The 27,072-nt window shown below is 35.1% G+C and overlaps 1 protein-coding gene across 5 annotated transcripts in view; it reads left to right on the plus strand.

The window, feature by feature from the left end:
• Window positions 1-27,072, plus strand: part of PPP1R12A (protein phosphatase 1 regulatory subunit 12A) — a 182,613-nt gene that overhangs the window by 115,493 nt on the left and 40,048 nt on the right. For 2 of the 5 annotated variants that reach the window (XM_027842491.1, XM_027842492.1), the window contains exons 8-15: window positions 105-262; window positions 5,876-6,000; window positions 13,934-14,146; window positions 16,417-16,511; window positions 19,016-19,135; window positions 20,362-20,529; window positions 20,967-21,143; window positions 26,310-26,400. In XM_027842491.1, the coding sequence (XP_027698292.1) occupies window positions 105-262; window positions 5,876-6,000; window positions 13,934-14,146; window positions 16,417-16,511; window positions 19,016-19,135; window positions 20,362-20,529; window positions 20,967-21,143; window positions 26,310-26,400 (1,147 nt within the window). The remainder of the gene's footprint in view (window positions 1-104; window positions 263-5,875; window positions 6,001-13,933; window positions 14,147-16,416; window positions 16,512-19,015; window positions 19,136-20,361; window positions 20,530-20,966; window positions 21,144-26,309; window positions 26,401-27,072) is intronic. The other 3 variants (XM_027842494.1, XM_027842493.1, XM_027842495.1) reach the window with 3 other exon arrangements.

A 27,072-nucleotide genomic window follows, 5' to 3' on the forward strand; every position in this document is an offset into this window, starting at 1 on the left:
AATTTTATAAAGTTATTTGCTTTTCAGTAATCTAGGTAGCCTTTGTAAAATTTGAGCTTTGTGTTCAGCATGATTTTGTAATTAATCATATTTTTCACCTGCAGTAAAGAAACATTAATTATTGAGCCAGAGAAAAATGCAACCAGTATTGAATCTCTGGAGCAGGAAAAGGCAGATGAAGAAGAAGAAGGCAAGAAGGATGAATCCAGTTGCTCTAGTGAAGAAGATGAGGAAGATGACTCAGAATCAGAAGCTGAAACAGGTAAAATTTTTTTTTAGAATCAGAGGACTTTTAGACTTCTGATGAACCCTAGAGTAAGATCTTATTAGTGTAAGATTAATACTTGTTCTTAGACTTAATTGAGCAGTTATTTCCTGAACAAAATGTATATGTTACACTCTGCCTGCACACCCTATGTAATGTTGCCCTAATTGGCAATGATTGACAATAATGTTAAAATAATTTAACCAAACCACATTGTAGTGTCATTCTAGAGGGCAGATTCTGATGGTCCCTAGCATTGTTCCTAATTGCCTTCAGTAACATTTTCATCCTTTCGCAGAGCCAATTTGTAATCCTAAAAGAGGGTGGCTATACTAGAAAAATCATTGGTTGAAATCATTTAACCTTTTGAAGAATTTTCATCCCTTTAATTTTAAATTTGTGCAATTGTAAGCTCTGTGTGTGTGTGTGTGTGTGTGTGAGAGAGAAAATTGGGGTTAAGTGATTTGCCCAGGTTCACACAACTAGTGAGTGTTATGTGTCTGAGGTCAGATTTGAACTCAGGTCCTCCTGACTCCAGGGTTGGTTCTTTGTTCACTGTGCCACCTAGCTGCCCCTCAGTTGTAAACTTTTTAAAGCTTAAAGGTGCACTAAGACTTTGGGAACAACCTACATATAATTCTGCATGTAATGTATCATACCATAAAATGATATTGAACCTATTCAAATATATTTTAAATGTTTATCAAGCATTCTAGTGGCTTTTCCCTTTATTTCCTTCAGTTCACTGGTTATTTATCTCTTTGTATGTATGCACTTTTATTTTTGTATAGTTGTAGTCAGTGTGCATGTTGCTGTTCTTGTTCAATGTTCTTGACTTAGCATTGCTTCATAAAGGTTCATATTTTCTCATAATCTTCATGTTATTTTAATTTGCATTTTAGTATTTCATTACATTAATATACATAGGATCATAACTTTAGAATGGGAATGGACCTTCACAGTCTCCCATTCTAACAAAAGGTCCTCTTGACTCCAAAGTCTGTCTCCTTCCATTACTTACCAGAGTTTATTCAATCATTTACCAGCTATTGGTCATTTGGATTTTTGCCAATTTTTTGCAATTACAAGTAATACTGCTAAAAATATTTGTGAATATTTAAAAAGGTAAGAAAAAATGTATTCATTTAAACATACATTTTGCTCATTGGTATAAATTGGACTGTTTATGGTGCTTGGCAAATAGTAGGTGTTTAATGTTTGTTGACCAAATCTTAATTATATGCCAGTAACTATTAGCTATTAGTCTGTCTACTTCCATTGTTACTTACCAGAGTTTATTCAATCATTTACCAGCTATTAGTCATTTTGATTTTTGCCAGTTTTTTGCAATTACAAATAATACTGCTGAAAATATTTGTGAATCTATTTAAAAAGGTAAGAAAAAATGTATTCATTTAAACATACATTTTGCTCATTGGTACAAATTGGACTGTTTATATATAGTACTTGGCAAATAGTAGGTGTTTAATGTTTGTTGACCAAATCTTAATTATATGCCAGTAACTATTAGCTATTTTTTAAATTGTTTTTTATGAAGTTGACTAAATAGGCTTTCATTCTCTGATTGCATATTGAGCACTTACTATATGCAAAGCATTCCAACTAAAAATGCCTTTTTAGATCAGTAATTTTAAATCAATACAACTTACATTTTATTAAATTATTGAGACATAAATCGACTTAGATGCTTCTGCTTTTGTTTATTGGGGAAAAATTAGTACATGGCACAGTTTTCATTCTGTGTTTTGAAGCAGAGAATTAAAATTTTGACAGATTTCCTTCCATGTGCTAAAATTAGGCCATGATAAGTCAGGTTCTAAACTACTGAAAGAGTTCTTGAAATTATATATAATTCTAAAATTCTCCTGCCATACTTCAGTGAATTTGTGATCTCTTCATTGTGAGTACTCCCTCGATCACAGCAGCAGATCACCAACCATCTTGTCCATGTTCTACCATAAATACGAAGTCTTCAGTATATCACACAGGCTGGCCGGCCAGTCAGCTGTTATCCCTCATATGTCTATATGACCAGTCCACCTATATCATACATTGAAAGTGAAAAAAATATGCTTTAAACTGCAGAGTTCTTCATTTCTCTTTCTGGAGGTGGATTGCGTTTCTCATAATAAATCTTTTGGAATTTTCTTGGAACATTGTATTGATCAGAGTAGCTAAGTCTTTCACAGTTGATCCTCATCACAGTACTGCTGTTACTGTATGCATTGTTGTCCTGGTTCTGCTTACTTCATTTTGCATCAGATTTTATAGGTCTTCCCAGGTTTTTCTGAAAATGTCCAGTTTGTCATTTCTTATAGCAAAATAGTATTCCATCAATCATGTGCGACAACTTGTGCAGCCATTCCCTAGTTGATGGGCATCCCCTCAGTTTTTCTTTGCTGTCACAGTCCTTTTCCTTTTTCTTTGATTTTTTTGTAGTAGTAGTGATTGCTAGATCAAAGGGTATGCACAATTTTATAGTCTTTTAAGCGTAGTTCCAAATTGTTCTCCAGGATGGTTGGACCAGTTCACAACTCCACCAAGGGTGTGGGAGTGTCTCTATTTTTCCACATCCCCTCCAGCATTTGTTATTGTACCTCAGAAGAGCATTTTTTCATGTGACTATTGATAGCTTTCCTTTCTTCTGAAAATTGCCTGTTCATATCCTTTGGCCATTTATCAATTGGGGAATGGCTCTTATTTTTTATAAATTTGGCTGATTTTGCAATGTGTTTGAATCTTTTATGCAAATTCTTGCTTGGACAATATACTACAGTCTACTGCTGTTGCCCTTCAATGTACCTGCTATTTTTGATGTTTTGCTGATTGTGGCATTCTACAAATTACATACGGCATTTATAGTATCAAAGAGACAGAATTAAAATTCTCTTCTTAATTTCTGTACCCCTCTCATTCCATCTGCCATGAAGGTCCCACATGCTTATGTTCTTGTGGGAATTCACTTTCATGTATCTGAAATCCTGCATTATAACCTTCTAGGTTAAATAGTAACTTGGAACAAACCTTTACTTTATTGAGCTTCAGCTCAAAGATATTTAAAGTGAGCTTGCTGTGGATGTAAACAAGGCATTATATTTATTAAGTCATATTCCACTTTCCTCCCATCTATAAGATGCTTACAGGTGGTTGTTTCCTACTTCGCCCCAGGTCATTCAGTCATTCCCACACCCCCATTCCCTACTTAAGTTTGCCTAACCATGCATATATCCACTCTCAATCCATACTCCATTGTCTTAGTAACCTTTCTTTAGCTCTTGTATATCATTGCTTTGGTTCATTCTTGACCAGCCTGGCCCCTGCAGTCAATGTTTAGAAAGCAACCCAAGTGGAGATGTGATCTGGCACTTCCTTTGTAGCTACTGCAAGTCTGCCTTCTCAGCAACCTTAGGTACTCAAGGCCCCCAAAAAGAAAGTATTCACCCTCAAAGCTCTTGGCCCTGGCTGAATTGTTCAACATTAGAAATGGATATAGTTATGTAAATGAGAATGACATTAGAGAAAGTGTATTACCATCTACTTTGGCACGTACCTAAGGAATATGGGATCTCCATCTGCCTTGCAGCTAAAATGTGTGGTCTTCCTGACAACAAGTAACATCCTATTTTTCTGTTGATATCTAAAGGGCATACTTAGCTCAGTGCTTTGCATTTAGTAAGTGCTTGATAAATGCTTTTTCATTTGTTCATTGGTTTATTCTGGGATCATTTTCTGACTCTTCAGTTCCAACAATGCTACGTTTTTGTGGACTTACTATTAGGTCTCCCCTGAGCACCTACCTTGCAGGTGTTAGGTGTACTTCAAGTATCAATTTCTAAGGTACAGGACCTTAGTTGTCTTCCATGTTCTTTCTCCTTTATATCCTGAAGATTCTGTGTTTTAAAAGTAATACCTTCTGAACATGAAACCAATAAAGACCAGCCTTTGGCTCCCCCTTTTTTTGCCTTCATTTTAGCCTTTGAGCAGAAGTTCCTCAAGTTCTATGGATAAAATCAAAGGAATGATTTTATTCTTCTTGTTTAAAAAGTCCATTGTATTTTAAATAGTTTGACAAGAAATTTACATGTCCTTGTGATTTCTTTTTGCCTTTTTTTTTTTAATCTAACTTGTCATTTCATTTGGCAAAATGACAAATTGGGCATTTCTTTGTTAAAGGCTGTTTAATGTATATAACTTTGTCTTTCCTTTTTAAGCTTTTATAGTAGCTCATGTAAAAATATTTTACTTAAAGTAACTTAAAAAAAACTGTATCTTGAACAGTTTACCTACCTAGTTAGAAAAAACAGACCACTCTCTTATTAACCAAAAAAGAAAGCTCAAGACAAGAATAAAACTTCCCATTTCTTTTGAATGATCTGTGAAAATCCTTTTCAAATCTCTCATTCATATTTTTAATTGGAAGTAAATTGATTTTTTTTATAACGAAAAATTCTAATTGTGCTTTTTTTTTTTTTTACCCCCTTTGATTCTTGCAACGAGTCATCAGTTGATTGGTTAATTAGGTTCTTAAAAGTCCATACTAAGATAGAAGAGCCATGTAGGCTTTAAGAAAGAAAGAACTGGATTGCAGTTCATTGTAGGTGCCAGTGAGGTTTTAGTTGATTTCCAAATTTGGTGGTTATCTCACATCTTTGTTACATGGCCACAGTTTACACCTTTTACCCCCATTTGTTACTTGCTATGGAAACTGGGGAAAAGCATCAATGAGTCATTAAAAATCTGTTACCATTACCAGAAAAAATAGAAAAAACAAAGTGCATGTTATATTGCTGTTTTTTGAAGATAACACATTAACACTAAAATGGAAGATTTCTTTGAAAACTAGTAGAGAGTAGTATGATGGAGTATACAAATGTTTTCTCAAGAATGTTCAATTCCTCCTCCATATCAGTAAGAATTCCACCTTTTCTCTTTACACATCTCTATGTGCCAGGCAAACATTTTTTTGGTCCCCAGTTACTTAGGATTTTCATATGCATTATATTTCAATTTCTGTTGCAACAAAGGTTATTAACCTATTTCTGCTTGTAATTATGTCTAGTCAGTGCTGTCTGTCATAGGGAGAGAGAGAGAGAGAGAGAGAGAGAGAGAGAGAGAGAGAGAGAGAGAGAGAAAGTTAGGTAGCTGGTTAGTTTTTATGGACTCGTTTCAGAGACCCAGTAGTTCATTACTAATGAGGATTAGTAATAAACAAAGTCTTCATCATGACTTCTTTAAATGCTTGTTTTAATGATTTTTAAATTTTTATACTATATATAAGAAGTCAATGTAGAGTTGTATGATCACATTTATTTTGTCTAGAGACCATTTACCATGTTTTTACTGAATTTTATGTATATTATTAATGCAGCAGAATCTACCTGTTTTTTGTAACCTTTTTCTTGGACCTTATTTTCATGTTATATTTCATTTTACATATTGAGAGTTCCCATACACCATTTTTAGTGTTTTTATTTTAGAAAAATAATTTCAGAAGAAGATTTAATTATATTTTTCACGTCAAAGAAGTTGAATAGAAATATTTTTAGTCTTGTCTCTTAATAGCCAAATGTTTGATTTTATGTCTTTAAGATAAAACAAAACCTTTGGCATCTGTTACTAACACCAATACCTCCAATGTGCCAGCAGCTCCCGTAGCTGTCACAACACCTACCTTATCTTCTGGCCAGGTGACACCTACATCACCTATTAAAAAGGTAAGTAAAAAAAATCTGTTCATTGAAATGTGCATTTTGCTCAGAGGTACAAAATGGATTATTCACAATTACATACTGATAATTAGTTACTAATTTTAATTTTGAAAATATCGTATTCACAAAATATTTGGTTTTGGAACATTAAGCCACTTGTCAGGTTTTTATAGATTGAACTGGCATTTCCGTACAACATTTGTATTTTGTTGATACTTGTGCAATTTCATTTCATTTTCATTATTTCATTTGTTTGTAACAGGACCAAGAAAAATTGATTGAGGAAATGAATATTGATAATAAAACAAATCACATTATGGATGGAGTAGTACTAGGCTTACAGATGGGAAAACTTTTTCCTAACCATATCCATATTTGCATAACAATAACTGACATTCATCCAAACTTTAGCATGTATAAAATGCTTTTATATACCTTAGTTCATTTTATATCTACCTCTTAACAAACATGTGAGATAGGTACTATAGCTGTCATTATACCCCTCTTACAGATGATGAATCTGAGTGTAAGGAATCTGTCCGTGGTCGTACAGCCTTTCCTCCTAAGTCCTTCCCTCTTTCTGACCTTCTTGTTAAGAGTACCGCCCTCCTTCCTCCCAGTCACCGAGCTCACCTTCAGTTCCTCGCTGTCACTCCCTATATCCATTCTGTTGCCAGCCTGTCTCTTCCACCTGTGTAAAATCTCTCATGTGTGCTACTTTCCTATGACACTGTCACCTCCTTGGTGCAGACCCTTATCACCTCCTTGATCCTAGATCGTTACAATAGCTGGATGGCTGTTCTGACTGCCACAAATCTCTTCCCCTTCCAATTCATCCTCCACCTTGCTGTCAAAGTAATTTTCCTAAAGTGCAGATCTGACCTTGTTACCCTGTCATTCAGTAAACTCTAGTGACTCCCTATTACTTCTAAGATCAGATGTTAAATTGTCTATAGCATTCAAAGCCCCTCACACGTTGCCTCCCTCCTGCCTCCTGTCTTCTTAAACCTTTCTTTCCTCCATGTCCTCCACAGTCCAGTGGCACTGGCCTCCATGGTTGTCTTCATACCAGAAAATCCATTCCCGTCCTGTCCTGTTCCTCCCAAACCCACTTTTTACTGCTCTCTCTCCCTCTTCATCTTTGCTTCTTGGCTTCCCTGGCTTCTTTCAAGTCTTAACTAAATTTCACCTTCTTCAAAAATTTCTCCCAATTCATCTTAATGCTGATGCCTTCTCTCTGAGATTATCTCTAATTTACCCTAGCAGGACAACATTGTCCTCAAGGCCACAGGTTCCCCACCCCTGCCCTAGAGAGAGCTTGTTTGTACTTATTTGTTGGCACGTTGAATATCCTGTTAGACTGTGAATCTATTGAGATCAAGAATTGGTTTTGTTTTTCTTTGTATCACCAGTGTTCTTAATGCAGTACATGGAGGGCTTGATCTGTGTTTTTTAATTGACTGAGAGTAGATTTGTGGGGACTTGGAAATCATCTGCCCAGCATTGTTTTCCACTGCTTCCAACATGGTTAATGAAACAACACAATTCCATATGCCAATTTTCCTTATTAGAAATAATTATCTCCACACACACCGCCCCCCCAGTTGTTCCCCTAAATGGGCACGATAGCACATTTAGAAATTGACAGATTAGACAAAGAATGGACAGAGATTTGAAGATGTTATACCATACCAAGTTTCTATCATCTATTATTCAGTCACAAAAATACTTCATGTCATTTTGCCTGGGTATGACCTTATTGGTTTCAAGGTACTGTTGAAGATTTGGAATGTTATAGTTTTTGTCCCCATCACATTATAATTTACGAATTATTTCACATTTTATCTTGTTTGATACAACAATGTGTTGTATATAAGTGTTCTAATCTCAGGGTTATAGATGAGGAAATTGAGATACAGAAAGATGACATGACTTTCCAAAAGTTAAAAAAAACTAGTAAGTTACACAGCCAGCTGTTGAACCTCTATTCCCTCCAAACAGTATTTTATCCACTATAAAAAAATTTTCTGTGACTCTTAACAATTGTGGCGCGGGGGGAGAGGAGGATATATTACAAGGCTATAATTTCTACATAATACACTTTTCATAAGTATTTCTTACATAGAAGATATGAAAATACTAATCAATTACTTTGGATGAAAATTAGACTAGGAGAGACCTTATTTATGATTATACATTTATTGCCAAAATATTATGCCTGCCCTTTTATACCAGTTTTCTCAGTGCAGACCTGTGTTTTTTCTTTCTTTCTTTTTTTAATTTAAATAAAAATGTAAAAATACACTCCATTTTTTGATGGCATGAAAGCAGAAGAGATACAGTGAAATTATAGAGTTCACCACCACCACCACCCACAAAATTAATAATATAGCACCTACTATGTGCCAGACAATGTGCTAAGCATTTTAAAGTATTATCTCATTGATGATTATAATAACCCTCAGTGCTTTTACCTTCTTTGGACATTATTCCTTCTTCTTGCCCTCTGCCATCCAGCCAAACTGGCTTTCTCTCTGTCAACCACAACACTCTTAGGTCTCATCTCTGTCCCTTTGCACTGACCTTTCTACATGACTGGAATTCTCTCCTTCCTTACCTCTACCTCTTATTAAGAATTAGCTCAAGGTAGTTAAACACCTCGTATTTAACTAGTTTGTGTTTATTTGTATTTATTCATTACATATTTATGTACTGAGTGTCTCTACCATTTGAATATAAGTACATGTGAGAAGGGATTGTTTCATTTTGAGGGGCTTATGTCTACAGGGTCAGCCACATAGTAGTAGGCACCTAATAAATGCTCATTGATTAATTAATTTGATTGGGTATTCCCTCCATTGATGCAAATTGCAATACATCCATGCCTGCCAATCCAGTGTAATTCTAATCTGTCTCCTCTGTTAAAGTCAGCATGGGGGACCAACCAGATGTGCTGGACCTTCCTCTGATTTTTCTGACATTGCAAGAATACCAGTGGAGCACATAGGCAATTTTATACCATTGTCTCATTATGGAACCAGCACATCCTCTCTTTTGTGCATACATTTTCTCTGCATCCTCACCTCATACCTCTTCATTGTCTTTTGGGCCATCCTCAATTTCAGTTTTTGACACACTCTAGTATTCTATGACTCAGCTATAGAAAATCATTGGAAGAATATTATTATTTTTTTTTAAGTGCCTGTGTTTCAGGTAGGGTCTTAGGGTCATCGAAAGGACTTTTCAATTTCCCCAAAACAACCCAGCCCACTCTTCTGTTCAACGCTGAGCTCAGTTTATTGTCTGTGTGTTGTGCTGTGTGATATGTGTGTGAGCTCTTAAAAGTTTTCCACTGAATTGCATTTCAAAATCTGGAAGATAGGCATTCTTCATCCACATGAATTTTCATTCTTTTTGAATGATTGTGGGTCTCATTTAGGAGGTCCTGCAGTGTTCTTGGAGTTGATACAATTAGTATTTATCCCATGATACCCACATACAAGAGCATCTGGAGGGAATCTTCAACTTGAACTGTACGCTGGCTCTTTTGGGACAAGGACAGAACTTTCGCTCAGCATATGTGTCTCTGTTTGATGCCTCACTCATATCAGCAATCAAATAGAACAGAGGATCCATGAATCAGGTTATATTTCAAGGGATCGTGTGGGGAACACATTGTTGAAGGAGAGCTTTTAAAGTTAAAATGTTTTGTTCTACTGAATCAAATACTTTTTTTAGCCAAAACCCAAACATTTTGTATTCTTTCCATCTTTTAGTCAATTGTATGGTGCTAAAATGTGATGCACTATGGAATATCAGTTGTGAAAGCCTCTTTGCCTATTCCCTTCTAGTGTCCTCATCAAGAATATCCTTGAAATAATATCAGTTCTATTAAAAATTTTATTTTGGTGGTAAAGTAGTCATTTGGGTTAGTAGTGATTGATGCTTTCCCTTTCACTCTTTTCTTCCTGGTAGTGGTAAAGTCTTCCATATCTTTGGTTTCTTTTCTTCCATGAGGATTGATCCCTCTGTATCCTCAAGATTATCATTTCTAGCACAAACCTCCTCTCTGTTTCATTTATCTGGTTCAGCTAGTTTTTTATCTTGGTTTCCTTTAGTAGTATTTCTGTTTCCTTAAACCAAACATACTCTGAGTTCAAATATGATGGTACCAAGGTTAGTTTAAAAAATTTTTGCAGCAGAGGCAGCTAGGTGGCGCAGTGGATAGAGCACCAGCCCTGAAGTCAGGAGGACCGGAGTTCAAGTGCGACCTCAAATCAAACACTTGACACTTACTAGCTGTATGACCCTGGGCAAGTCACTTAACCCCAATTGCCTAAAAATAAAAAAAATTTTTTTTGCAGCCTACATCCTTAAATCAATTCAGCATAACTTCATTCACATCAGTTAAACTTATATGTGAAAATGTTATGTAATATACATATCTTTTCCTATGTCCGTTTTTCATTTTTGCCATCAACTTATTTATAGATTTTATTTCAAACCATTTTATTATACAAGGGTCATCTCATAATTGGGTAGTATTCCACTTTGTTCGTAATCTTAGTCTTCATCTACACACAAAAAAATCCCACTTTGGAACTTTGTGGTGATGGCTAAACACTAAAACTCTGATTTAGCAGAATAATAGTAAAACTGCCTCCACTGATTTAAGTATACATGGATCTTGTGCCTCTATCAGGAATGTACAAATGTCTTTTTATTCAAAAAAGCACAAAATAAATTATCTTTTGGCATGAATAATGAAAACAGTAAACTGTTATCTATTTTGTCAACTGAAACCAATAACCGATCATTAAGTGATTTTCTTAAATATCAGCTTTCAATTGAGTCACACTCTCTCCAACTGACTTCTGGAGTTAACAAGGACCACTGTCTTAAGACTTGCTTACATCACAGTTCATAGTGATAGAGCACTATTCTAGGAAATTAGAACATGTCTCCCTCCATGCCATCCATGCCTCCTTCCTCCTAAGACTTCTTTTAGAATTTCAGTGACAGCTTCTGCTATAATAAACAGAGAAGCCACCCAATAGCATCCAACAAAACTTTTTCAACCATATTCATAAGATCTCCAAACATCATATCATAACCAGTCTCTGAAGAGCTTTGTAAAATTTTCTCAGCTGTCATTGAGCCTTGAACCTACATACTTAGCAATGGTCACTGCGGGAATTTTGAGTGTCTTTTATTATTTCATTTTTTAAAAAATCCTCATTTGCCGAAATTCATTGGCCGTTAATAATAGTGAATAATAAGGCCATTTGCATCAAAGCCACCTTCTAAAGCTGTGCCTTCTTCAACAGCAGCACATGTAGCATTCTTAGTGCTTCTATCATTTGATCTTACTTTCTATTCACTTGTTCCACCCAACTTTTATTACAACCACTCCATCAGAAAGTTTGCCATCCTCCCCTTTGTTTACCATTGCATTGAAGCCAGCAAGTATCAGGGGTTTGGTTGATTTAATTTGAAGAGTGTTAACACCAAGTTCTTCAACCTCCGTTACACTGGCACGTGAGTTGCGGTTTTTCATAGTGGTTTTTTGTGTGTGGTTTGGAATTTTGGTTCTTTTGCTCTGACTGTAGGAAGATGATCAATGTCTTACTGCCTTTGGATACACAATAAAACCATCTCTGGCAACCCCTTGATTTGCCTCTCGAGATCTGCTGAATCATATTTTCATCTCCATTCTGGTATATTTCAATTCCTCTAGTAATATTCTGTTTCTAGAGTCTGTCCATTGTCCTCTAGTATCTACAGATACTTTTGTGCATCAGTCATTTGTTTAATACCTCACATATATACAATAAATCATCTTAATTAAAACATAGTTTTCTTTATACAGTAGAATCTCAGTTAATTAGAGTTCTCCAGTATTATGTTCTGGTAAATTGTATGTACAGTCATCATTAAATGCAGAATTAAATAAGGCACATTGTTTGAAGAACTGAAACATTTCTTCTTCATATGCCCTTTAACCTAATTCCATAAATTAGTACTGAAAAAATTTATCAGCCTGTTTACTTTCTAAAGTGGTCTACTTTAGGGTATTATTTGTTAGGTGTCTCTAGTTTTTCTTGGTTACTTGTTTTATAATTGGAAACCTCAACTCAAAGTCTGTAAAGTAACCCTATTTATAGGCAAGAGGACATTTCTGTGGTATTTAATTAACAATAAAGTACCAATTTCAGCAGTATATTGTACTCTCATTTCATAACAAGTTCAGCAGAACTAATCCATTCAAAGAACTAATCATCTTCAAAGCTAGTAACCCTAGGAAGAGAGTATACATTTATTATAATGATAATGCCACTGTTAAAAGGGTTTTTTTTCCCCCTTTTTCAAAATTACCTTCAAAAACTGCAACACTTTTGAATGAGCAAATTTTTACCCATTGAGGAGAATATAATTTATTTGAGACACAGTCAAAAATCATTTGGAGCCACGTCAGAGGATCACATTGGGCAGTATCACCTTTGTGCAACAAAGTGTGCCTGTAAAATAGCACCATTCTTTTCTTGTTTCCTAACTCCTGTTAGCAGTTCCATTGGCCCTGGGTAGTATCAGTCTGAATTTTCTTCTTTCATGGGAATTAATACCATACTAATTTAAATTTGAGACTCTAGTCCTAATGTGAAGACACATTATCTTCCAACTCTTTCAAGCTTTTAGTAAACATATGCTTTGTGCAGAATATTGAAGAGGAGATATTGGAGGGAAATACAAAGTTAAAATATGATGTGATTCCTGTTCTCTTAGAGCTCACAATCAAATAGAATTGAATGTTTTCTTCAATTAGTTATGAAGCTCAAATTTCTTATAGTAATCATCAATCAAAAATCATTCCTGAGGTAAATTGTGTTAAATTATAAAAATGTCTTTTTTAAGCAATCTCTCAAGAATAAACACCTTTATTATCTCTTAAAATATTCCAACTTTAATTTCCCTGAGAATTCATATAATTAATTTATATTAAATTTGGATCAGAAAAATTTAACCATTGCTTTATTTCCCCATTTTTGAATCTATACAACAAAATTTTTAAAGCAAACTGTACGACTGGCCAAAAACCAAAATTCACATTTCACATTTTGAGGTCTGTTGGCCTCAAAGTGGTTGGTGTTCTTTTGTTTATATTTTTAAATTGAGCTACTTTTATGCACTAGGTACTCTGGCTTGCTATTTTAATGAATGTTGTTTAATTTTAACTGTCTTGGGAATACAGCTTATTTCTCTAACAGCTTCTTTCATTGTGCTGTCTTCTGTGTTAAGAGTAAAGCTTAATTGTCAATTATTTTAAAGTTTAAGATCGATATTTCTAGTTTCTGGACTTAAGTGAGCAAATGAATATGGTGTCTTTTCTTAACTCTTTTGTGTTCTTTCTTTCAATCTTCATTTCTTTACATGTCATGTTTTAATTGGCTTTAGTCTGATTTCATTCCTCCTATCATTCCTGTGGCGGAATCAGTAGATCCTGCATCATGGAGGCAGGGGTTACGCAAAACTGGCATTGTTCTTGTGCCCAGTAAGGGTGAAAAACTTCTGGTGAGGATTTTGTATGTACGAGAATTTGTTTTAGGTTCCAATATAACAAACTTAATCCAAATGCCAGTGTTACATTTGCATGGTTTTAAATTTTTACTGTGTGATTACCTCTGCTTTGTCTAGATTTGCATCTTGGCATCTGTGTGATTAAAATGTGTGGAGTGTATTTTTGTAAGCCTAACTTCTAAAATTCTATTCCCTTTTTTCAGCTATGGATGTCCCCATTATTGATGAAGTCATTAACATAGGAAAACAGTATTTTCTCTTAAGGTCATATTTTTATGTCCTGTTTGCTTACAAGTGTCATCTTGATTCTGGTCCTAATATGATGGATTTACTTTTCCCCCCTACTTTTTACAAACAAAAACAGTTTCCAACTACTACAAAGGTTTCTCCAAAGGAAGAGGAGAGAAAGGATGAATCCCCAGCTTCTTGGCGGCTTGGTCTTAGGAAGACAGGCAGCTACGGTGCCCTTGCTGAAATCACAGCCTCTAAAGAAGCCCAGAAAGACAAGGACACCGCAGGGGTTATGCGCTCAGCATCCAGCCCCAGGCTTTCTTCTTCGTTGGATAATAAAGAAAAGGTAAATTATCACCCATGTATCTCATTGTTTTTCCCATGATAGTATAGCTAGTAATCATTAGTGGTACTGCACATCTCATTGGTACTTCAGTGTTACTGTGATATGCATCATCTTACTTGATTCTCTCCAGTAAGCTGCTAAAATTCTCAATAAGATCACCGACCTAGAGCTGGAAAGGACTGCAGAAGCTGTCTTCTCCAGCTCCTTTATTTTTACAGATAAGGAAACTGAGGTCCGGGGAAGTTAAGTGACTTGAACTCAGATCCTCTGACTCCAGCGCCAGGCTTCTCTGGATCAGTCCTACTTGCTTGATTACAGATGAGGAAACAGAGACCGAGGGAATTTAAGTAAAATAGCTAATAAGTGAGAACTCTTATAACTCTAGGCAATTATTGTTTCCACTGCCATGAGCTTGGCTTCAGTGAGCTAAGGGAATGATGCCGTATCCTACTAGATCTACTGTGTACTGTCCTGGAAGAAGAACTTCATGTTTAATAAGAATTAGAAAGAGCAAAAATTATCATGGAATACCTTGCCTGGTACATTTGAGTACCTGCTCTAGACAGGTACTGGATGTGGAGTGCAATGTTTTAATTGCCTGGATTACTAAGTTGTGTGATTTAATGTGGGTAAACTTCACTTTTGCTTAGAATTTAAGCTTTAGGTGCTTTGCTAGGTGCAGGTACCCATTAATGAATTTTATATCATGTCATTCTTTTATATGATCTCCCATAAATACTCTATACAGTGTCTGACTACTATTAAATGGGGATTCTTTTACACGTTTTAACATTTTGTAGGTATCAATATATCAGTGCTTTTTGTCTTCTGTGCCTCATTCTTGCCATGTGTCCTCCCTGCCTCTTCCATTGATTATATTTTTCACACTGCTTAGCAGTGTTAAACTGCTGGATCTGCAGTCAGGAAGACCTGAGTTCAAATCCAGCCTCTGACACTTAGTAGTTGTGTGTGACCTTAGACAAGTCACAACCTCTGTTTGCCTTAGTTTCCTCCTCTGTAAAACGGAGTTAATAATAGTCCCTACCTCCCAAGGTTGTTGTGAGAATCAAATAAGATCATAAAGCACTTAAGATAATGCCTGGCAACACAGTATGCATTATATATAAATGTTAACTAATATTATAATTACTGCATGTCTTACATATGTCACCCGTAGTAATATACCATATCCTACCTCATATTATATGTGTTTATTCATTATTTTATATTTAGATCACCTCAAATTTTAATGTTTTGGAAATTTTGGTGTTCAGCGATTCACAGTCACAGAGGAGGGCACTGATGGTATTGAAAAGATAAGCTCTTGTATCACAGAGGCACTTGGGATCTTTAAATGAGTTGTTTGCCCAGCCCAGTTTCCTCCTCCAGTTCTAGCCTATATACGATGCCTGGCCAAGATATGTGTTTTTAGGGACTGCTTCAGTGGCTGCCCTTCTAACTGTAGCTTATAAGCCAGTTTGATTTTTTTGAATTTTGGATTTGTTTTTACCAGCATTTTCTTTTAAGAGTTATTATTTAAAGATGTCACAAGAATATATTGATGGAAAACTATATAAAAATTAAATTATAGAACAATTCCCCCGACACACTAAACAATGACTTCTCATTTTATTCTTTTAATAATAAAGCTTCCTGAACTAATTTAAAGTCATTATATACCGCAATTCAGTAGTAGCAAAAAGTGAGAATAAACTTATGTTAACCGAAATGTAACATAGCATGCAAAAATACTTTGAAGTGCCAACAACTAGTAATGTGTATCTGCAAAAAATGTTTTTGACCTTGTTGAATCAGATGAAAAAGAATTTTTGAGGTATTTGTAGCTTTGAAATGAATAAATAGAGCCCTCAAACTGTAAAATTACATTATTTTGAGTAGTTTATTTTTACCAGATATAGGAAATTTCACAGAATGGTAAAGGAATTCTCATTTTCTCAATTCCAAACTTTAGGTGATCTTTTAATAAAGGCAAAAGGCTTGAACAGTAAATAAGGAATATTAGCGTTGTGGGCATTTGTGATGGAAGAAGTCTTAGAGATTATCTAGTTCTACTTCCTCATTTTACAAATCAGAAAACCAGGGTCCTTACAAATTGTCATTTTCCCAAGATCATGCAGTGACAAAGCCAAGATTAGAACACATGGTTCCTAATTATATTCTTTTAAGTTCCAATAGTTGAATACTTACACATTTTTGAATAAATATTGGTTGTATTTTAGTTTAACTTCAATTTTTTCCTTGTCTTGCAGGAGAAAGATAACAAAGGAACTAGACTTGCATATGTTACACCTACAATACCTAGGCGTCTGGCCAGTACATCAGACATTGAGGAGAAAGAAAACAGGTGACTTTCTCAGTAAAATCTAAATAATTTGCTTTAGTTTTATAAAAGGTTTTTTTAAAAAAATCGTTGAAGTTAGTTAAGGTGGGCATGCCATTTTATTTAAAATTTCCATTTAAATGCCAAGTAGTGTCCCTTTTCTTTCCCTTCTAAGACCTGTGAAAAGAATGAGAAAACAGCATTTATACATCTCATCTGTTAAGCGATGAGCTTTTTTAACTAACATTTTAAAAAGGCAGAAAGGATGAACAATTCTGTTCTATAGTGATTGAGAAGTTTACTGGCCTTTCATAAACATATGCAAGTTTATTCCTGGGGTGTGATGGAAAAATTTTACCTTCATCAAGTGATAGCAGCAGAAAAAAAGACTTCATTTCACGAAGCAATAGTTCAATAGCCACATATCCACCTGTATCCAGAGGAACGGAAAGATTAGCCATTGGTGAGCTCAGTTTAGAGTCAGTAGACAATGTCTTAGAAAGTAAGCAAGACTTTACTAGCATTGGTTACGTTAATTGCTGTAACCACAAACAGAAAGAGCTTTGGCTAAATTGGAATCAAACAGATGTAACAAGTGAAGAGAGACACAGATACTCACTCAAAACTGACTCAGAAAGCATATCAACCACACCATTGGCTGCAGTTTACAGTACCTGTTTTGGTTAATTGCGCTCACAGAGGTGTGTACCTCGTTTTGTTCAGACTGAAGAACTAATATTCTGTTGTGAAAGCTGCTGCAGATCTGGCCATAGCCCCTGTTGGCAAATGTTTAACAACTAGCTATCTGGATTATTTTTTTAATGTACACACAATATGCTTTTAAGTTTAATCTACATTATTCACATTTTCTCTGTCACTTTTTAAAGTCTAGACAATCAACAAAACAATAACCAATACGGTGATTTGTAGCATTGACCAATTTCCAAGATTTCTTTCTTCTGGTTTTCCTGTTAATATCATTCTACATATGTTGAAAATTTATATGATGGAATATTAGAAGAAGTTTCTGGAGCATTCAAGTCAAAGGGTCTGATACATATATACGTGTGTGTGTGTGTGTGTGTGTTTTTAACCATTAAAAGTCCATGTAAACCATTACTATGAAGCAGTGAGTGGAGGGAAAATCTGAAGTGTGATCACTTGTGAATAATTCAAAGCCCTTCACACGTGTTTATAATTTTTGCTTTCTTAGCTGTCCACCTTCTACTCACCATGGTGCTATCATATTATACCCTCCACCAGCCTCTGTGCCAAAACTAGAATAAACTGTCCTCTGCCCAATAATACAGTTTGAAAAATTTTACATTTTATTAAAACTTGTACTGTTTTCAAAACCAGTTACAGCAGAATGGATTGCTGCTGTATCTCTGCTTTTAAACCATTAAAACATTGCAATTACCTTTTTTCTTCAGAGATTCAAATGTAGTGTAACAATTTCTGTGATTTTTTTTTTTATAGAATTTTCTCTGTCAACCTTAGTCAGCTACCGAGATTTTATAACATCATTAAATCAGCATCAGTATTTATTAGTACTTAAGTGATTTGTAGGTACTACCATTAAATTCTTAATGTGCATACCTAGTTTGTTTACTGTTATGAAGTTCTGACACTAACATGGTTAAGATAGTATTCTTAACATACATGCTAACACTTGCCTTAAGGATGTGAATAGGATAGGATGTTCAGTGTATTTTTCTGAGGATCAGGTTCCTTGAGGCTAAAAATCTTGCCTTCCTTGAATCCCCCTTTCCTGTCATTGCCCAAGAGCACAGTGTCTTGCCTATGGTATCTGTTCCTCAATACACACTAGATGTGCAAAAAATAGATAGATCCATGGAATACATACAGTGTCCTAAAGAAGTATACCCTTTTATAGGATGTAAGGTCCTGTGTATTCTCTAACTCCCTCTCATACATTAGTCCAGTTATACATTGTACACATTCTCACTTGCATAACATAACTTCTAATTTTGCATTTTCTCAAGTCTGATATTCAGGAAAATAGTTATAATTTTCATAATATGCCTAAAATTTTCAGTTAATAAAAGGCCATTTTAACTGCCAACCAGAAGTGTCTGTTAACCAGGACTTCTGCATTTTTACAATGTAAAGTATTGATGAAATATTCATTATTAATATTTGAGAAGCTATACCAGTTGAAATACCTTTTGCATAATCATTATGTGATAAAACTTCACTTACAGTCTGCCAGAGCAGAATTTACAGCATCTCAGAATGTAGTGCACACCGTATGTACCCGAGGTTCTATCCTGTCTGTCTTGTTTACTACTTCACAACAGCTCTGTTTGATTAATAGTTATTTTTATGTCCATAATTTAATTTTGATATGTTCATATTACTTTTCTTTGATTTTTCAGTGGTAAGTATAAAACTTGAGAATTTCATTCAATCAGATAATAAATTTTTACACCGTTTACATTTTAGTGCAGAGCTTCTTGCCTTCCTTTTCTTGTCTGCCATATAACTATACTGTGATCTTTTCACAGAGATTCTTCAGGCTTACGAACAAGTAGTTCGTATACAAGAAGAAAATGGGAAGAAGATGTCAAGAAGAATAGCTCAATTAATGAAGGATTATCATCACTCGGCCCACCTTATCATAAAAGGTAATATTATTACTAAAAACCTTGTTGTGTATAGTTAGAAATATTTGGGGTAGTTTATATTTTATTGAACAAAAGATATTTATTTGTAGTATTTAGAATAAAGTGTTTCCTCTCCAAAAAAAATCTCTTTCATTGTTTATGGGAAACTTAGCTTTTATATTTTTAGCCTTCAGGCTATGAATGATAAATATTTGTTCACAGCAATGGCTCCATCATTTATGTTGCATTAAATTTGCCACACCATAGAAAATACATTCAGTTATAAACATGTGGAACTAGAACTCCATATAATTTGATAGGAATAGCTGAATGAGAATGATAACCAGCTAATAATTGATCCCCAGTAGATAACCCCAAATTCTACTTAGTGTGAAAACTCAAGTCTATGCAACCAACTTGAAGTAAAGCTAGAATGCTAAAATAGGATATTGACTGCTCTAGTAGCATTCATACTGGCCTGAGGAAAGAAAATATTAAGCAATATTTAGGGTAATATATGACTTCTCTAACTGTCAGCAGTGATGGAGCAAAACTGCTTAATTCTCATTTCGTAAGCTTGCTTCCTTTCTCCTATGAAAGGTGACAAGAAAAATTTACAAAAATTTTAAAGCTTCACAAGAAGTCATTTTATGTTTTATTTTTTCATGCAGATACTAGTTTATATAAAATGCAGGACTATATACTGCTTCAGTTTTCAGTTTTTATCTCAGTGGGCCCAGTTTATGAGTGAAATTTTGAACTTCAGGTTTCACCTGGCACAAATCAAAACTATTTATAGTTGTGGACTAGAATAAGTGCAGTGGTTCTTCTTGGAGGTCCCTGGAACTATTCGAAGGCCCCGTTAAGGTTTTAAGACTCAGTCTAGGGTTTCAGAAACGGTTTTCTTCAGACCTTCACAATGACTGACTCTGGCTAGGCTTCTTTAGGCTATTCCACACAAACCAGAGTGCTCTGCTTAGGCCCATTGTACCATGGACATTTTAAGAAGTATGCAAAATGAGCAAACAAGTTTAAGTATGGTGCTTGTCCATAAAATGTTGTACTCTCAAATTAGTGAGACTCTCTATATGCTCTGGCAAGTAGTGGGTGGAGCTCTGGTGGCGTGTGGAGTAAGTAATTCAGTGTTTCTGATGATTCCATGCCTCACCAGTTTGTGTAACATGTAGACAGTGACTTTAGTGTCCACATTCAAACACACTCTATATAGATATGACTCTCTCCTTCAGTTGTTCCTTTGGTAGAAGACAAGATGATTTGGTTAATTCTAGTGTTCCAAGTACCACATCAACACCAACAGTTACCTCTGCAACTGGGCTCCAGAAAAGCCTGCTTTCAGGCACAAGCACTACCACAAAGGTTGCAACCAGCTCCTCTCCGGCAGGCACACAAAGCAGGTCAGTGTACAGCTGTGTTTTGTGTTCAGGTCTACTGTGTGCTTTTGTATGTGCATGCATTTTTGTTTAGTAGGTACTGGGACTGTGGATTTTTTCATTTACCCTGTTAAACTTATTTGGCTACTTCACAGAAAGAAAAAATATTGTGCAAGAAGTTAGATACATCAGCCTTAAAGTAGCAATTATGCATGTCTCTGTGAAGAAAAAAATAAAACATTAAATTTAGTCATTATTAACTACTCTTTCATTAAAATCTTAAATGTGAATTTATTCTGATTACTCCTAGTGAGCTTTATTGTTCATAGCTGAGAGATTTCTCATTTTGTGTTTTTAAAAAATCCATCCCTGGAGATACATGTTATCAGCTGTTTAGCAAGTGCTTTCGGTGTTTAGCTGTTTCCTTTTCTCTTTTTGTGTTGCTGCTTATAATGTTATAGTACCTCACATCGTTTATGGGCTGAGGATAGTGCTGAAAAAGACAAGGACAGTGTTCCCACGGCAGTGACCATTCCTGTTGCACCAACTGTTGTAAACGCTGCCGCTTCTACCACAGCCTTGACTACAACTACTGCTGGCACTGTATCCTCAACATCAGAGGTCAGGGAGAGACGCAGGTGTGTAAAAGGACTCAATGCTGGGAGAGCATACCCAGGGATAGGTGGTTTTGGGGGTGAGGAGGGAAGGGGTGGCTTGGTTTTTTTTTTTGTTTGTTTGTTTTTAAATTTTATCTAGTTGACCATCTTTCTATTAGGATAAATGAAGTAATACATGTCATGTCCCTAGAAACTGTAATAGATACAACTATCAATCCATTAGGATTTAATTAGCTCTTGTAATTTAGAGGCAGAGAAATAGCACTGTTCACTAGGAAAATCGCTGAAAATAGGAGTCATGTCCAGCTTCTCATCTTGGCTCTGGTCCTTTTTAACTGGTCCTTAATGCAAGTCAGGCCTGTTATAAAGGAGTCTACAGTAGGGGATTTATGACATTCTTGACTAATGCTTCTAAGATTCCCCATACTGAGATTTTATGGTTCATTCATTCTTTGACATATCTCCCTGAGTCTTAGTTTCCCTCTGCCCTATCTCTGCTTTATTTAACCTATGAACAGCAGCTGATATAGCTAAAATTTATACACAATTATAATCTGGTATCATTATTACTCTTATTTTTAACTTTAATAACTATTTCTCTTAGATGGTTTCAAGCTATTTTTATTTGTGAACAAACATTTTTTTTAATGATTTTTTGTGAATTTGTGAAATTTTTAATGTATTATCTGAACTAAATTCTTTAGTTCAATTTTTTTTTTCCTTTGAGTTACAAAATTTAAGAGGTATACAGAAATTCTAAAAGAAACCAAAGCAGTACAGCAGCTTAAGGATTCTGGAAATTTTAAAATTATTAGCAGCAATAATACGTCAAAAAATGTATGATATCATCGATAGAAATAATTCTCTTCACCTATAGTTCTCAACCTCTTAATATTTAATCCCACGAGTTGCTGTAACCAAAAATTAGATCATCTCCTGTTTAGCCAGTATTCTTTAGAGACATACACACATGCATGCACACCATGCTCACATGCATGCACTTGCAAAAACACACACACGCACGCACACATGTTCACCGTAAAACTTGCATTACAGTATTTTAGCCTTTAAAAACACAGGAAGGTTGCCTTCATACCAAGTATATTGAGTATGAGAGAACTCTTAGTGGACAGCGTATTTAACATTTCAGTGTATACTACCATTTGCCAAAATTAGTTTCTTTATTCTTCATCATTTTTAAAATCACTTGGATAAAACAAGGCCATTTCTGTACAGGCAAATATTTCATTGTACATGAACATGCATACCTGCATTTATATGTCCATATTACACTAAAGGGTTTCCCCTTCCTCCCATTCCTAAATGCATTTGACAGTATTATTCCCTTGCCTTACCCTCTTCTCCCTACCCCAACTCCCGTCAGGCTGCAACAGTATAACATAATGTAGAGTTTTGGGCTTGGTTGGAATCAGGAAGACCTCTCTGTTCCAGTCCCAGCCCTGACATCTACTAACTATGTGACTATTTCATCAGTATGTCACTTAACCTCTGTATGTCTCAGGCAACTCCCTAGCACTTAAAAGTCTTAGCCTGAAGGGAATATGCTTTGGTGGAAGGAATTCTCCTCAGCTGAGAAAAGCAACACTGCTTAGTGTATTGATGCATGTGTTTTGATATAGAGTTACAGAGCTGAGACATATTTTAGAAATCATCTGATCACTTAATTTACAGATGAGAACATGAAAAAGCTAAGACCCATGGAGGATAGGTAACTTGTGCAAGGCCACAGAACTCATTAATGCCAGAGCCTTGATAGAGAACCCTGGTTGCCTACTCTAGTACTCTTTAAAGGGGCAGGTTCAAGGAAATATAACCAAAACCTTATTTTCTACTTTTTGTTCTTATGTATTTATTAATTAAAGGCAGATGATTTACATTTTACCTTTTTAAAATACCAGGAAGTTTGGCTAAATTTTTAGCTCGTATATAGGTTTTTAAAATGACAAAATTTGTTGTTGAGATTAGACTTCCAAAACCTTCAACCCTAAGCCGAATTTTAAAGGTGTCAGTCATAAATATTGCAACTTAAAACCTTTTCTTCTTTTAGGATCCAAATTTATATTTGCCCAGGAATAGTTAGAACTGTTTTTGAAAAGTCTCCTTTAATGGTATTTGCTGAAGTTTTTTTAATGTCATTTAGTTTGACAATACAAAACAAATTCTTAAAGTGTCAAAAAATTTTTGTTTCCATTATAGAAATTTCGTGGCTTACTTTGTTTTAATAATGTCTGCAGTAATTTTAATGCTTGTGTTTTGTTCCGTGTGAAATAGTTGTTTGCTATTTTTAATCATTGTTATCTGTTATCTTTTGCTTGTCTTTTAATTAAATCACAATTAATTCACCTATGCAAAATTCATTGAACATTGGCTTTGTTACGTAAAGATGGTTTTTTGAAGGGCCTCGCTTAATGCCAGAACAAGGAAATTCAGAAAGATTTCTTATTGTCACTTTCACTGATATTTTAGGTTTTGCATATGTGTTATTTGAGATCACCAGGTTTGTGTAGGATTGAGAATCCAACACTGCGCATGAGTTCCCTTGCCTTTATTCCATAGTGGTCCAAGATTTAGGATGGAATAAGACTGAGATAGGTAGATAGCACAGGCAGTGGACAGGTGAATTTTATCCTTTTTCGGCATAATTTCACAGTCACATTTATAAATTCATCGATTTTCAAATTGGAAATTTCAATAACACCAGCGCCTAAAACACGTTTTATATTAGAAATTAATATTATAATTATTATTAGCATCATATTTGAAATTAATTCCTTTGTTAAATACAAAGTGTTCTTTAAAAGAAGTCTTCACGTGCTAAGCATATTAAGGCTAATGACAGTTGCAAAGATTAAAGCCATGAAGTTGCTCACATAATTGCTATGCATTCTCTTCGTTATAATTTTTTAGTAAAGCCCAGTAGTACTAATAGGGTACAAAAAGGCTATAATTTTCTAGAGTTTTTATTGATCTCTCTGATGAACCTAAACTGGTGATGGAAGTAGCTGTATTCTTCCATTCTCATTATTTATAGTGTCCCTGAGTTTTTGTCATGGGATTTTTTATTCTTCTTGCTTTCATTAAGAGCCAGACTGGAAGCTCAGAAGAGCCACTTGTGGTCCTGGACCTTGAACCATTCTATCAGATTAGCTCAAGAATTTGTGGTTTGTCTCCTATTTAAATGACTCTTGTACCAATTGAGATGCAGGTCCTAAAATAACCAGTGAAATAGGCTGTGGGGGCAGGGGAGTTGGAAGAGAGGCCTTGTGCAGGTAAAGGAAGCCACATTATTTTAAATTATTGTTGTTTCAGCACTTCGGCTTTTCCAACCACATAATTTGTCCAAAAAGAACCAGACTTAATTCTGATAAGAAATGTGAAGTATACCAAATTTAAAGAATTGATCTACTCATTAAAACTCAACATGTTTGTGTTCTCTCATTTGACACGATGCTTCAAATCAAGATTTCTTTTTTGTTATTTAAATTATACCTAGTATAGACAAGCTATTTAAAAAACAAAAATAAATTCTATTTCTTGAATTTAGACTCAGAGTATGAATTTTTTTTGGAAGGAGAAAAATTTTCATGAAGATTTTTTTTTTTATTTTTTCATGCATTTGTTAAAAATTTTATATTTGTACTGAGGAAAAAGTATTTATGACACACAAATATGACTCATAAATTATATTCATGGTTGAGTGGTGTCATGGAAATGTGTAAAATTTTCACTGGAGCAATGATCATTTATAATGAAAACTTTGAATTTCCACCATTCTTTTTTTTTTTTTTTTTTTGGTTAGGCAATGGGGTTAAGTGACTTGCCCAGGGTCACACAGCTAGTAAGTGTTATATATCTGAGGCCGGATTTGAACTCAGTTCATCCTGAGTCCAGGGCTGGTGCTCTATCCACTGTGCCACCTAGCTGCCCCTCCATCATTCTTTAATTAAACATCTCATTTTAGCCATTTTTTTGTTCAAATTAAAGACATATTAGATGATGATGAGTAATATAATTTTGAGGAAAACATTCTATAGAATATAATTTTAAGAAAAAATATGCTCTTGAATGCATCTAAAATTTCATCTCCTACTAAATACAATAAGCACAGATTTAATCTGGAGTAATGTTTAGTTTTAGAACATTAAGAAGTAAAAAAATCCATAACAGTCTATTATCTTTTATTAAACATTTCCCAATTACATTTTAATCCGGTTCAGGCAGCACTACTTCAGTGCTTATTCAACTGAAAATTGCTGAAAATTTATTCATAATGATTGCCCTTAAGCACCACAAGATTCTTAATCATGGTAACTGAGTGGAGGTAGATGGTTTTAGAAGATGTGCTCTCTACTGACAGTGGCAGAAAACTACTATCTTAGTAAGTAGGAAATAATGAGGAACATTTACTTTGTGAACATTTTTTTTTTCATTTGTTATTTATCCCTCTCCCATGTCCCACCTAGTGAACCATCCCTTGTAAAGATAAAATTAGGAAGATGGTATGCAGGGTAGGGAGTAGTTCAGTAAAACTAATGAACAATCACCTAACTGACAATATACACAGTGTTCCGCACCCATTGTCCTTCACCTCTTCAAAGAAAAAAGGAAGGTTGCCTTTTCTCATCTCTCTTGGTCCATACTTTATCATTATGATTGCATACGGTAGAAACATTCTCAACACCACAGTTGAAAGATGTTTTCTTAGCTAACCAAAGAATCAAATGGCATCGCATTTACTGAACTTTCTCACTAAGTCAGATTTTAGTGTATGGAATGTTTCTCTCTTCACCATAACCAAAGTCTTCCTCAAAATTTGAGGGGAGAGGAATTATTAATCAGGGAAAACCCAAGAGAATATAATTGACTAGAGATTTGGTTCTAATGTGGAACTGAGCTCCAACTTTCAGAATAGTATCTGAAACATAAAAAAAAGAGTGACAAGCTTTAGCTTTCACATTCAAAAAGGAATGTGATTTAAAAATTAATGTTGTTATGGATTGACACCGTAGTTTGTCATTTTTTAGTACATACAACAAATTTCTAAGGAATTTTCTCATCAACATTTTTTAATGAAAAAGTAAACATTTTATTCCTACTCAGTAACATTCCATGTTTCCTTTAACATATGTTCTATATCTGACTAATGATTTTTATTTTCCACTGTAGATCATACCTCACTCCAGTTAGGGATGAAGAATCTGAATCCCAAAGAAAAGCAAGATCAAGGCAGGCAAGACAGTCTAGAAGATCAACCCAGGTATGCTTAATATACTAAATATACAAATACATTGAACTTGGCCCAGAGATAAAGGGTAGGAGACACACCCACACCCACACCCACACCCACACCCACACACACACCCACCTGTAATTTCATTGAAGTGGAGAAGTCTGGTAGTTGAAACACCATCTGCCAATTCAAAACTACAAATTAGTTTTAGGGAATTCCCTGGGATACTGAGAGATTGTGATTTGCCACTGTCACCTAGCTACTATATGACAGAGGTGGAATGGGAACCTCATTCCAAGGCCGTCCCTACTAGATCCACTGTACCATCCTATCTCTTACATTGAACTTAAAAACATAGAGCAAAAGATCAGTAATGTTTATTTTGAACTCTTTTCATTTGACTTTAATTTCATTGATGTAAATATGTAAGCACAATGAATAGACTTCTGGAGCAAGTGCCAGCTATGTGCCAAGTACTATGTACTAAGTGTTGGGGATACAAGTATCAAAAAAGACAGTCCCTGACCTCAAACTCTCAATCTAATCAGGGAAGGCAACCCAAAAGGAAGCTAAAAGGGCAGGGTGTGTGGGGAGTGAAGAAGCAGAAGGTAATATGAAATCTCCACATGGGGCATGGTGGAGATATCCCAGAGTGGGGGGTAGCCAGGTGAGAAGTGAGGCAATGTCTGAGCTTAGCTC

This window comes from Vombatus ursinus, unplaced genomic scaffold (assembly GCF_900497805.2).
Source record: "Vombatus ursinus unplaced genomic scaffold, bare-nosed wombat genome assembly UNPS02014874.1, whole genome shotgun sequence".
NCBI classification, from domain to species: Eukaryota; Metazoa; Chordata; class Mammalia; order Diprotodontia; family Vombatidae; genus Vombatus; species Vombatus ursinus.